The 14,095-nt window shown below is 38.6% G+C and overlaps 1 protein-coding gene across 7 annotated transcripts in view; it reads right to left on the bottom strand.

Annotated features, from left to right (window-relative positions):
* Positions 1 to 14,095, bottom strand: part of ZNF521 (zinc finger protein 521) — a 258,352-nt gene that overhangs the window by 121,813 nt on the left and 122,444 nt on the right. For 5 of the 7 annotated variants that reach the window (XM_067546457.1, XM_067546465.1, XM_067546435.1 and 2 more), the window contains one exon: positions 9,274 to 9,358. In XM_067546457.1, coding sequence (XP_067402558.1) covers positions 9,274 to 9,358 — 85 coding nt within the window. The remainder of the gene's footprint in view (positions 1 to 9,273; positions 9,359 to 14,095) is intronic. The other 2 variants (XM_067546436.1, XM_067546449.1) reach the window with 1 other exon arrangement.

Raw genomic sequence — 14,095 nt, 5'->3', positions numbered from 1 at the left:
GTAAGGCACCTTGCTGTCATTGGCAAGCTTTCCCCGCTATCACTGTTACCATCTCTCCACACTACACACAACTTAAAATCATCTGATTATTAGAATTTGTGGTCCACACTCCATTTTATCCTTTATTTAATCTATCCCCAGATCACACATTTGTTTAAATGTTTTGGCTGGTTTACAAATCATGCAGCCATCTGCACAGTAGGTGTGACACCATTTTTTAGACAAAAGTTACATTACAAAACAACAAAGATAAAGTCATTTGAAATGCTTTGGTGTTTGTTATTCTGCCTGGTTTGCTTGGACCAACTCTAAGAAATAAATAGAATTATCTGTGTAAATCGATGAACATCTATGAAAAACAACACCCAGCAGAACGCAGAGCTTGCTCCATTACCTACGTTAATATCATGACAGCTGAGGAGAGATGACCTGGCCCACTTCTCATCTCTCCTGTACAGATGGCTATTAAAGAGAAAGTATCCCTTTTGTATGGTCCATGTAGAAACCCTTTATGGGCTTTTCAAATAAGCCAGCATTGCCCACATGAGGGTAGCTTTCTGTTAGTATTAAACAGCACAGATTTCATCTTTTTTTTAAAACCCAGCTCTTCATGAAATAGCCAACATTTCATCAGATTTAATACAAAAGAAGAGTTTCTGGACATTACATGTATATCTCTGCATTTTGCAAATCATATAATAAAGTTTACTCTAAGTTTTTGAAAACTGCTTCCTAATAATGAGTGTAAACATGAGATTCCCAAGTACCCAAACGATTCTCTGATCCATTTCTTTTCCTGCAGTGTGTTAATTTCCATTCCTTGTTTCTGGACAGTCAGTGAAAGCTGATAGACAAAAGGAAGTCTGTGCCTCTTCATGTTGTAGTGTGCAGATCCATATCTTTGGATTTTTTCCCCCAAAGACATGTAAAAACCCTTCATACAAAAGAATGTCATTTTTACTGTATAGTATTTAAATTGAAATTTTGAAAAAGTGATACTTGTTGTCACCAAAGTGCAATGAGTATTAGTCACATAGTGCTGCTTACTGTATATGTGAAAGGAAAATAATGTTTTTCATGACCTTAGGCATTAGACAAACTACAGAATGTGTAAATGTCACTTGCTATTACAATTAGCCTAAAATGTTATTGGTGTCTACAAAGCTGATTTATGCATTTCCTTTGTCTTGATATCAGCAATGTACTCCACATGTAACATAATGCACACTGCATGTGTCTGCATTCGAGGCAAATAAAATTTACTTTTTACATATTTTATATCTATACACACACACATTATATATCTATATATAAAATACATACATACGTATGTGTGTGTGTGTGTATATATATATGATATGTTCAAATATCATGGATTTGCAATAAAAGATCTGTATATTGCTTGTCATTTCAAGGCACAGTTTTCAATTTTAATCTCAGATAAATTAATGTATTATTTCCAAAAAAGTGCTTTAGGACTATTACTGTCTCAGCACAGTCTCTTTTAATCAATCTGTGGGCCTGGTCTAATGTTCACTGAAGTCAATGGGAGTCTTTCCATTGACTTTGATATTGATTTAGACTATTTCTGTGATTTCATCACTATTTTTACGCTACAGGTTTTTTTCCCCCTGATCCTTGCCGTTCTCTCAAACACCTTTCTGTCAAAAAAAACACACAATATATACTAGATATGAAATTTAAGGCAAACAAGTCTGTTTACTAATAAAATGACATATATACAGTAGAATCTCAGAGTTACAAACACCAGAGTTAGGAACTGACCAGTCAACCACACACCTCATTTGGAAACAGAAGTACACAATCAGGCAGCCGCAGTGAGAGAGAAATAAAAAGTAAATACCATACGCTACTGCATTAAACGTAAACTACTAAAAAAAAAATAAAGGGAAAACAGCATTTTTCGTCTGCACAGTAGGGTTTTGAAGCTGTCAATGTTCAGTTGTAAACTTTTGAAAGAACAATCATAATGTTTTGGTCAGAGTTACAAACATTTCAGAGTTACGAACAGCCTCCATTCCCGTGGTGTTTGTAACTCCTCATGAGGGTCTACTGTATACCTACTAAAAACTGGAGGTGTGAAAAACCACTGCATCCTAGTGATGCCACAGCCCCTCCCCTCCCACCACAACTCTTTATGCAGATAGTGGTTATCACTACAGAGCCCTGGCTTGCTTTCTACAGTCAATGTAAGTTGCAGTGAACTACAAAGATTGTGGCTGTTTCCCCCCTTTTATCATTCTCTTTGTCAGCCTGATCAGCCCTCAATGGTAAATGTGCTGCTCTGTTGTGCACAGCCAGCGGCTCGCAATTTGCTCACTATGTTTCATGAGACAGTTGTTTGTGGCTGTTTGGAACACATTTACCTCTTTGGGGATTTATGCGCTAGTTGCAATGCCAACCTCCATAGTGATACAGATTTCTTTCTAACTAAAATAGATAATTAGAGGCTGGTAATTATTGGTCAAGAATTATCAGAGTGAAAAAAATTAAGCTCTTCATAAATAGTTCTTGGCAAAGTCATCGCTTTACATTATCTCATGCCTAACAGCTTTATTTAGAGCACTTACAAATTTACACTACTGCTGTTGAGCCTCATAATTTTATATGGTGTAATTCCTTTGCTGAGTTAAATACGTCTGAACTCCCTTGATTCTGGTCCATTTTGTGTGTGTGAGAAAAAATTATAGCCATTATGGCTACACCTCAGTCTACATGCTAGTACATCAAGTAATACAAATGTAAAGAAATAGGTCAAAGAAAAAAGATGTTTATCACATTTATTTAAAATAACAGGTGAAGAAATGCAGTAAACAAAACACAAACACTGGCATAGTGTCTTTCTACATTCTTGGATCAAATGACAACTGTAAACTAACTGAACTAAACAAAAGGGATACCAGGGATAAAAGGGATACTCTCTCATTTCTAGACACTAAGATACAAAGATACAATTTATTCCCTAGAAAAGCTGCTAAAAAAAGGTTTGTATCTTATTCAAAGGGAAAAAAATAAAAAAAGAAGAAAAGAATTACAGATATGTTTTCTGACACCTCACTCAGACAATATTAAAATATGTCTGGGTTTGGATTTTTTCCCAAATAGACACAAAACTATAAAATTGTTTTACTGACAAATATGTTTTCATTTGGCAGTTATCCCTAGAAACAAAAGTACCTTCTTCCATCTGGATCCAAATGTGCACTTAAGTAGATGGTCTATTAAAAAAATCCAAACGCTTTGTAGCACTTTCTGTCCACAAAACTCCTCTACAGCATTAACTCGAAACAGTGTGTAATTTAAGAAAACTTGGATTTGCTTGACAAAGGCAAAGTTTAGAGCAGTTTCTCAACCTGTGGACACACAGGCAGGGGGTACGCAGCAAAAAACCCAGCGAAGGGAGGTGGGCGGCAGCCGCCGGCTTCTGGGAGAGGCGGGTGGCAGCCACCGGCTTCCCGCCTGGTCCCACCTCCTAGCTGGGAGGTAGACGGCAGCAGACCCAGTCCTGCGAAGCTGGGCGGCAGCTGCCAGCTTCTTGGGACAGCAGACAGCAGCTGCTGGCTTGGACCGCAGCCGCTGGCTTTTTGGGAAGTCGGGCGGCAGCTGCCTGCGTCCTGCCCAGTCCCACCTCCCAGGTGGGAGCCTGGCAGCAGCCTCCTGCGCCTTGCGAGCTGGGCTCGCAGTTCGGTGGCAGCCACCTGCACCCTGACTTGAAGATGGGCCTGCTGCCTGCCCACATCCCCGTGTCCCAACCTGCGTGGAAGCCTCCTCCGCCCCAGCTCGGAGCAGGAGGCAGTCACCCACCTCCCGGACTGGCAGCTAGGCAGCAGCTGCCTGAAACTAGCCCAGGTGGCAGCTCCCTTCCCCAGCTCAAAGCCCGGTGCCCAGAAAGCCAGATGGAAAGCCCAGGGGCTTGCCTAGTCCTGGAGTCGGGCTCTACCCGCAGGTTTATTTGTCAATTTTACTGCTCTAGTTGAGCAGTGAAATTGACAACTCTGACAGCCCAAGATTTTAAGTATAAAAATGTTAAGAGGGGCCCACACAGTGTGATTTGCCCCAGGTTCGCACCCCCCTAGGGACAGCCATGGGGAGCGCTGCTATCCACTCTGGTGGGCCGCTAGTGCCTGCTCAGACCTCACAAGTTCCCGCCTGTGTGAGGAGAACACCACGTGACTGCGCCATCAGGCCATAGTGACTGGCTGGCATTGAACTTGGCTCCTATGTGGAGGAAGGGGAGGAGGAAGGAGGGGAGAAACAGCAGGGGGTTTTGTGGTCTGCTATAACCACACAGCACTGCAGAACTCAGAACTCTCCTGCTTTACGAGAAATACAGTCGTCCAGCGGTAGAGGGGAAAAGATTGTATTTCTCAGAGTGGAAAACTGAGTGTTGGGGTACTTATTACAATTTTCAGAAGTTAGGGGTGCTTGCTACTTAAACGGTTGATAACCACTGGTCTAGAGGAATGAACACAGAATTGGGGGCAGGAACTCCTGAGCCCTCAGCTGCTGACTAGCTCTTCGTAGCCTTTGGTAAGTGGTTTTCAACCTTTTTTCATTTGCAGACCTCTAAAAAATTTCAAATGGACATGCAGATCCATTTGGAAATCTTAGACATGGTCTGAGGACTCCCAGGGGTCCTCAGAATACTGGTTCTGCAATGCTGTGTGGCTGTGGCTGATCACAAAACTGTGATCACAATACAGAATACCACTGCCTTAGGTAACGCATTTCACTTTTCTGCCTCTGTTTCTCTATCTATAAAATGGGCACGATAAATACTTATCTACATACCTTCCCATGGGCATGTTGTAAGGATTAATTAGGTTTGTACAACATTCTGAAAATGTAAAATAAAGTGCTATATAGGCGATAAGTATAATTACTGACAAAAGCCATCCCTCTGAAATCCTTTCAGTATGAGACTTGCATATGAGCAAATGTAAATTGTTTTGTTGTCAAAGATACTTAAGGTTACACCTCATTGGGTCATCTGCAGATTTTATTTTCCATTTGGTGGCATAATCCCTCTTGTTATATTGATTGAAATGTATAATAAAAATCTGTGAAAACACTATACACCCTCTTAACAGAGACGAGTAAGAGGCTTTTCAGATAGCCTATAATCCCTCTTCCCCTGTTAAATGTCTAGTAGATATTATATTTGATTAGACAAAAATACACACAGACACACAACCTAAAAATACCTTCCCTCAGTGGAGATATTTTAGCCAACAAAGTAATGCTGCTTGCCTTATTTAAAAGACTAAGTTTCATACTGGGATTTTTTAAACCTATATTTGCTTTAGTGGCCTTCCATAATGAATCCACTCTCTCTGGATGTTGCCAACATGAGTTCAATTTAAGGCCAATGGCCTTGGCCAATGGACAGAATAATTTCGAGGACCCTATCAATCTGTTTAGGCCACAAAATTGCTGAGGACATAAGCATTTTTTTCTTTAATCAGTTAAACATGTATCTACATCACTGGCTCTCAATCACTCTCTGATGGACTCCCCTCACAATGGTTTGATGGATGAGCTCCCACACTCTATGTCCTATCATACCATGTCCCAGCAGTTACTGCCATCTTCCTTTCTTAGTGTCTTTCCTATTCTTTTCTGCCTCTGTTATTTTTTAAATCTCCTGTTCCCTCTCTTTTTCCCCCTTTCTAATTGTTATTCATTTCTGCTCTCTCCTTTAGTAGTTCCTTCTCTGCTCCCCACTGCTTGGGGTGTGGGCCTCCACTGGTGGTTCTAGAGACATGATCACATGTGCCCTTGCAGTTTAGCTGAAAGCCATGGAAGTATGGGGGACACATCATTATTATCCACTCTGCGGCCATCTTCACTAGGGACTGCTGTAGGAGCAGGGATGGATGGTTGGTGGGCTCCAATTAAGCCACCTGCTAGTCTAAGGAGCACAGTGCATGGATAGTGGGGAAGGACAGATACAGGGTCGTACAACTTTCCCCACCACCATTCCTGTTCTTCTCCTTTGTCCGATCACTACTCTGAAGTCATCCGGGAGCCTTCAGATTAGGAAAGACTAATCCACATCTATTAATAAATATAATACAAACATTGACTGACTAGGAAAGTTACTCAAAAGGGAAAATATATCTCCTTGGATGAGGATACAATATATGAAGTTGAAGGTACGTATTTCTCCCACAGTCCAGCTGGGTATTATTAAACCCCTTGATTTTTATTTCTTCCCTCCTGCCTTCATTGACCATTCTCCTCCTCGACAGCTCACTCGCTCTTTCACACACTCTCTCTCTAAGGGTGCCTCACTCTACCTGCAAAGGCAAATACACCGTATCCTGTTCTGCCAATCCTTGTAACAGGGAAGCAGGGCAGTGAAATTTTTATCAGCCCACGTCGGCAATTCTATTGCTTACAGCTTCTGATTCCAGAAAGGTGGGCATTGGGGTGCTTAGAACACCAGGGCTTTATAGCAGGCGAGCGGGCAGGAAGAAGCCTTCAGATGCTGATAGTTACTTAGGTGTTTTATCTGTTTATTTATAGATATACATATTCAGAGACACACATCTATTTTACACACACACACACGTTATATATTATTATTAAGGCCCTACTTAACTTGTGATATTGTGGAAATTGCAGATTCCACAATATTAGGCTTCCACCACAATTTGGACAGTGGGAGGACAGTGAGAGCCCCGGCCACCCTGAGGCTGAGAGCAGGAGCCCCCGTTCTCAGCTCCAGGCAGTCAACAGCGGAAAATCACAGAAAAGTAATAACAGACTTAATTACCACAAATAGGTAAGTCCATTATTACTTTTCTGCAATTTTCCATGGCTTGCGCGCAACTCAGCTGCAATTTTTTGACAATCATCCCACAATTCAAGTAGGGCCTTAATTATTATATCCATCTCCCACACACACTAAGGTCAAGCTTAAAACTTAAACAGATTGATGGCACTCTTTTAACCTTTCTTTGTAGACAGGATATGGTCTTGGGAAAAGGCCTGTCATGCTAGTGAACAAGGAAATAAATTAAGGGGGGACCCGGAGGAAGGGAGAAGTAAAATTAGGAAGATAGCTAAGGAAAAATCCAATAAACGGCGAGAGGACTAACAGAATTGGAAAACAGAAACTTTTGTTTTCCTTTGCTTTGCTAGTGAGGTCACAACCTGTGGCAATAGAATTCTTACACATTGTTGATTCCCCCTCTTCTCTAAATTTGTATTTTATTAATTAGGGTTGCACCATTAAGAGCTAAACTGTTCAGAATGGCAGTACAGTTAAGATTCTTCCAGTGAACACAGGTTATCAAAAGCATGACCTGAAAATTTCCCTGCGTGTATTGTGAACTCCTCCCCCCACCCCCACCCCCACCGGGAAGATTTTATATTAAGCAAATGTAAATCTCTGTCACTATGGTTATGTCATGAAGCAATATCATGCATGGTTGATATAACACCTACTAAGAAAAAGGACGTCCCTCCCATTCAACCTCATCCAACTTTTCAGAATAAAACACAAATGTCATTAACTCAGTTTTAAGAAAACCTCAATTACCGATTAACACTGGTCTGGATTCATCTAGCTGTACCCACTTAACAAACAACCTCCAACCCCACAAATGTTTAAGGAGCAAAGGGGTGCCCTTACCAAGGACTCAGAGGCAGATAAGATGTTGGTGGCAAGCAATCACACTGTTTGACTGTCTGACGTTCCAGCATTATCCCTTACCAACACAATTTTTGACAATTTCTCATTATCAAATTCTCAGTATCCACATATTGCTACAAAAGATCATTAAGAATATGCCATACAGTGGGATTCAAAGAAAACAACGGAAAGATGAGTTCTGTTGTGCATAATGTCCTATCCAGATTTAGCATTATGAAGCAGTTCGTTATCTCCCCGCAAGGATTAAGAATGTCAAAAGTGAGACTTAATCCAACAAGAAAACCACTCAACTGCCTTTCAAATCCAACTTGTAATTTGTGTTTATTCATTTTTATGAAAAGAACATAAAATGTTCATATTTTAAATGTATTAAAACACATGAATAGGCTATTTCTCTCAGTACTTCATTAATTTTGTCAGGTAATTTATAGTCCTACCAACTTACTGGAATTCACATATGAAATTCCCAAGCTTGCTTGTAATAAAACGTTTTGTAGTATCAGCCCAGATATATCTGAGTTATTGAATTAAAAAGAGAAACTTCTTATCAACTGGACATGTGATTACTGGCTTCTCTGCTGTACTGTATCTTCTGCAATTTGCACCAATATTTTTCATGTTACAACAAAACCAGTATGAAGTAAGTGTAAAATCAATGATTCCTATCCCTGCTTGCTATATGAAATTTCTGAAAAGAGGCTAATAACAAAATAAGACAACTATGGCAATGTTATTTTATTAGCGGGCAAAAGACGTGCTTGATAAATTTAATTGACTTGTGGAATTCTTAAAGCTATTACTAAGTGGTTACCAAATTGAAAACATTGTGGGCAACCCTCTGGGAATAAGCAAATAATGGGAGAATATGAATATTAAAGAAAATGCTGTTTTTGTTTTATTCCACTTTACAACTCTAACACAGGTTTGTAAATATCAAACCACATTTGGATCAGGAATCCTAACAGAAAATTATTTTAAAATGTCTTCATCTAAAATGCAGACCCTATTATTGAGTACTACAATTCCTTATTTTTAAAAATAAGATATACTATTTAATTTTGTACAGAGAGAGACATTCCAAATTGTTTCCAGACTGATCATACAGAACATATAATATTATTTTTATGGCCATTTGAATTATTTATGTTTCCTAAAGACAAAAACTTGCCAGTTTTGATTTTGGTACCAAGGTGCTTGAGCAGCACACTGTAGTGTCATTATCATAATAACTTCTGAAATTAAAACCTGCCTAAAACTCTATGGAAAGCTAACATCTAGTTCATTAACCATTCCTGTTAGTTTGTTTTCAATAATGCAAAAATGATTAGAAGTTTAATTTGTTAATCACCTGTGTTTTGACTGGAAGTAGATATATAATTCTCTGCAGAAGTCTAAACTATCCCTTGCAGAAAATAGAAGATGCTAATGCTTTATCAGGTCTAATAATATGAATAAAAAAATCAATCATGCCTAGGTAAATCATTGATGGTTGCACAATTAATTTCTCCTTAACTGTTTAATTTTGCAGGCAATGATGAACACAAGAAGGAGAAAGGGCTATCTATCTTCAACAAGATTTAGTGCTTACTTACCAATCATGTGGTTTGCAACATGAACTTGGATATCCCATTCATTGTAGAAAACCATCTGACACTTGATGCACTGGTAGGTCTTCTTCTAAAGAGACAAGGGTACAGAAAGTTTGTTTAAACACACAGCCTGAACCATTTCATTATCAATCAAAATGCTTAGTTCAAAGTGGTAATTTAATGCTTTCCAGAGGTGTTTTCATTAAGAATTAATTACTAATATTAAGTAACAACACTTTGCTCTCTGCAACACCTTTTACCTGAGGCTCTCATAGCTCCTTACAAATGACAATGTTTAAGCTTCACAATTCCACTGCGTGGTAAGTACTGTGATCATGCTTGTTTTTACAGATTTGTAAATCAAGGTGCAAAGCGGTCACATTAGAGTCCTTCCGTTGATATTAATGGGCTTTGGATCAGGCCTATAATGAAGCAGTGGCAGTGCCAGAAATAAAATCCATGTGTTCTAATCCCATTACCCCTCAAACCCAAGAATTCTTCTATCAGCCTACCTACCGCCTCTCAGAAAAGTGAATTAACCAAAGGGAATGTCTACATTGTGGCAGTGAGTGAGCCTTCCAGCCCAGTTAGATAGATTTGCGTTAGCAGGGCTTGAGCCAGTGCTCAAAAAATAGCAGTGTGGATATTGCAGCTTGGGCTGGAGCTCTGGTTCTCAAGTCCTGCTAGCGCGAGTCTGTCTACCCACGCTGGGAGGCTCCCAGCCACAGTGTAGATGTATCCTCAAGTTTCTGTTTGTGCTTTTCCAACCCAAAGCCCTCTGAAAGGAATTCAAAGGGTTTTGAACAAATGCTTCCTTTCCAAACTAAATGGAAAACTACTTGAATGAGCAAAGTCAGTCCTGAAACAACAGTCTGTTCTTACGGGGTGCTTACAGGGTTCCCTTTACAAATCTTTTGTTTTTCAGAAATAAATTGAGGCCATCGGTGACTATTTTAATTTTCTTAATGACAGTAACAAAATGTGCTGTGCTGGTTTTTAATGGAAACAACTACAGATTTCTTGGCTGTTTTTCATTTGAACCAACTTGAAAACTTCATGCAATTTAACCAAGTCAAGGCTTTGCCTGAAGAAAGGAAATCATCATACACTTGGAAAACAAGTCTGGTTTTCATTCAGTTTTACAAATAAAACCTGCAAGGTCTGCTGTTTAAGATGGTCCAGTTATTTTCCCTATTTTATGACTGTATATAGCGACATTGAAATCATCTGCAGAAATGCATTTTGAAAAGACACTGTCTAAAACCTTACTATTATATGGAGGTAAACATGAACATGCTATACTACATCTAAACCTAGCAGAGACCTGTAAATAATGACAATCAGGATCAAAGATTTATTATGGTGAGCTCTTTACAAGAGGCTTTTGATGCTGACATATAGAACAACTGCGTAAATAACAATCACTCTCTTTTTTTAAAAAACATTGTTTCCCTTTAGAACTAGTTAGAAAATATTTCTTACTCCCACTTGGCCAACATTATATATTGTTTATTAGCATACCCCTAGTATTATTCCTGATATGTGACTTTGTTGAAAAACCAAGACACATAAACTTAATGGCTGGTCTTTTCTCTTGTTAGCACAGTAAAAAATAGTGTGTGTCAAGAATTGTCTACAAAAATTATGACTGATGAATATGATGACAGAACACACTTTTTCCTTCTTTGAAGTCTAATGATAAAGAATAAAATCACTTGACAACAACAACAAAAATATACCAGCACTTACTAGCATCTTCACAATGATTTGACATATTTGCAGATCCACATAGATGTTTTCTTTTATCACAAAGAAAAGAATGCTTTTGTCATTGTTGATAGATCAAACAGTGGGGTTTTTTCAGTCTCCAAACAGCTTCTAAAATATTACCATCAACTTTTATTAACTCAGCATATACTTATCTAGAAGTGTCTAAACTGGTGTAACAATGATCTTAGATTTTAAGAGATCAAAAACAGTCCTTTTCACAATGTGCTGAACAAACATCACAGACTTATTTCCATACTTTTTATATTTCTAAACAGTCATCTTTCACTGCAAAGGGCCCAATCCTGCTCCCACTGTTGTCAATGTGGCAAAACTGTCATTGACTTCATTGGATGTAGGATCAGGTTGTAAACAAAAAACCCATGAGTCTCTTGGGTCCCTTTAGACATTTGCAAGATGGCATGGCTAAGTCTGCATGGAGGGAGGGAGGGAAGGAGAGAGAGAGAAGCCTTTATTCCTCCTTCCAAACAATGGAAAAAGCCAACACATGTTTATTAATATTTAGCAATTTCTTATTAAATTATTAGATCTGGTTGGGAAAAAAATAGCTGAAATTAAATTTTGCTTAAACATAGAAAAATAATGTTGTGAGCATTTTCCCCCTCCATTTTTGGACTCTATTTGCAATGAAGTAGACATAATAGGGACAAGCAGAAAGAAACCACCACCATTTTGACCCTACAGTGGCTGTTATGTATTCTTGAGTAAATATTAATTTACTTATTTAAACAGACTTTTTCTAAATACTTTTTTTTAAACTTTTGAGGTTTGAGGGTTAAGAGGGAGTTTTTCTTATTTGTTTGCTGATACTGACCGGGTGTAGCTATCAAAAATACAATTTTTTTCAGTTGATCTTTATTTATGACTATTCTTAATGCAATTTAATTTCTGCCTTTTCTGAATGGTCTTTTTGTGATTTTCTAGATTTCAATTATACTTTTGTTAAGGTGTTCAGTGGCTTTTCAACTATAAGAAAATTTTGTTTCTATTAATCAATATTAATTTCTCACTTTTAACCTGATTTCATTTTTTAAAAATACTTTTTTCTTTTTGTAAATCTATGAACTTTCAGGGTAAGATTTTTAAAAGAGCAGTGGTTAAATTTCCACTGATTTAATGTAAGACGAAGGGTTAGGTCAATACTGAGTGCTTTTGAACATCCCATTCTAAAAAGTCAACAAGTTGGTGATATAGTAGTTTGGTTTTACATCTAAGCCTCATGAAAACATATTAAACCACAGGGCTGCAGATACAGATATAATTCAGACAAAGCAGGAGTTGTGAGTTAAAAATCTTGTTACCAAAATACTTAAGAGATGGAAGCAATTCTTCATTTTAGGCTTCAGAAATTCAATGAGTCAATGACAAATAACGGGCTGGACCCTAAGCTGTGCTAAATCAGTGCTCTGACGGGTGAAGGATGGGGAGCAAAAGTAGCTTCACATCACCTTTCCACATGCCCACCTTGATGAGGCCAAGTCAGTACCTGGACTAACTACAGCAGACTCAAGGCTGCTCTAAACTGTGCCAGATTGCAATTCATTCCACAGCTGGGAATAGCAACACATGCTGCATCAGGGTTGGAGTGTAGGATGAACCTCTTCCTTCTAATTTTTAACATGATTCTGGCTCCACCTTCCTATTGAACCGACACAACTGGCCCTCTAAAGCGCCTCATAACCCTTCACTAAAATAGCCTCTGGTCAAAGACCCCAGTCCAGGGCCTAGCAGATTTGGCAGCATCGCCATATGCTGAGTTTTAATCTGATGCACAAGTAATTTTAGGTACATAGGAAATGTAGCAAAGGGATTCAGCAGAGACACTGCTTGAATTTTCTCTGGATGAGGGAGGTTACTGAAAGACTTGCACTTTGAAAGGAACCTTAAATGTTTAGCTAAGTTCAGATGAGCACTGAACTGTTAGATGCCTCTCTGAACAGGACCTCTCTAGACCTTTGATGGTTTGTTAAATAACTGCATCTGCATTTTGTTAACATCTAGCTCCCTTTTCATTTAAATTTGTGCCTCCTTGGTTTTTTATGTTGTTCTCCATCTCTTTAAATAAGCTCTTCGATAACAAGTGTTTTGCATAGTTAAATGTGGATAAACCAGGAGAACTTCTGAATGGGATCCAGAGAGAAAGGGAGCTTTAGAAAAGTAAGAAAGAACCTTATACAGAGAAACTACTGTATTTGACCAAGGCATTGTGCAATACATCTCTCTTCTCCATGCCCTTCCAATGTGTATATGTCAAGAGAGCCCCCAAATTCAGGCCCAAGCTCATTGCGATGGAAAGACTCTGATTGATGACAGTGAGCTTTGGATCAGGCCCTTAAGTCCACAAAGAACATGTGCATGCATTTCCTTACCCTTTTTGAATAATTAGAATCAGCAAGCCCCCCTGTATTGTTGTCACGATCCTCTGTTGTAATTTCAGTTTCGACAATATCCTTATTTTATAAAGGTAATCAAACTGTGCACTCTATAACAAATGGGCCTCTGCTGGTTCCTTATACAATGGGAGAATAAATTTCTTCCAATCGATACTCAATATTTCTGTGTCCAAGAATTTTACTTTCTTTTAAAAACAATACAGCTAATAAATACTATAATTGAGGATTTACAGTTTTATTCAGACCCTTCTGTGTAGTGTTCTAAGTTGTATGACTATCTGGGGTATATAGTCTCTTTTTTCTTTTCTATTCCCTTGCCTCATTACTCTACACTAAAATGGACTGCAAACGCTACTTATTTGCCCATTCTCCACCTCCTTGTCAAGTCATTCAGAGTTTTATCACCTGCCTATTTTGTACTGACATTCCCTCAGTTTTGTATTATCAGTAAATTTCATCAGCTTACTACTTGTTCTTTCTTCCATGCTACCGATATGCTGCATAAATTCAACAAAATCAGCCCAAATAATGATCCTTAAGGCATTCCATTATTCACATTCCTCCAACCTAAACTGCTTCAATTCACAAGTCTCCTATGCCTTCCAAGTTAGGTTTTTTTAAATCAAATAAAGTAGTTCTCCCTA

Source organism: Emydura macquarii, unplaced genomic scaffold (assembly GCF_026122565.2).
Source record: "Emydura macquarii macquarii isolate MOO-44397 ecotype Brisbane River unplaced genomic scaffold, CSIRO-AGI_Emac_v2 contig_212, whole genome shotgun sequence".
Lineage (NCBI taxonomy): Eukaryota > Metazoa > Chordata > Testudines > Chelidae > Emydura > Emydura macquarii.
The sequence above is the reverse complement of the archived record's forward strand: the minus strand, read 5'-3'. Positions and strand labels throughout refer to the sequence as shown.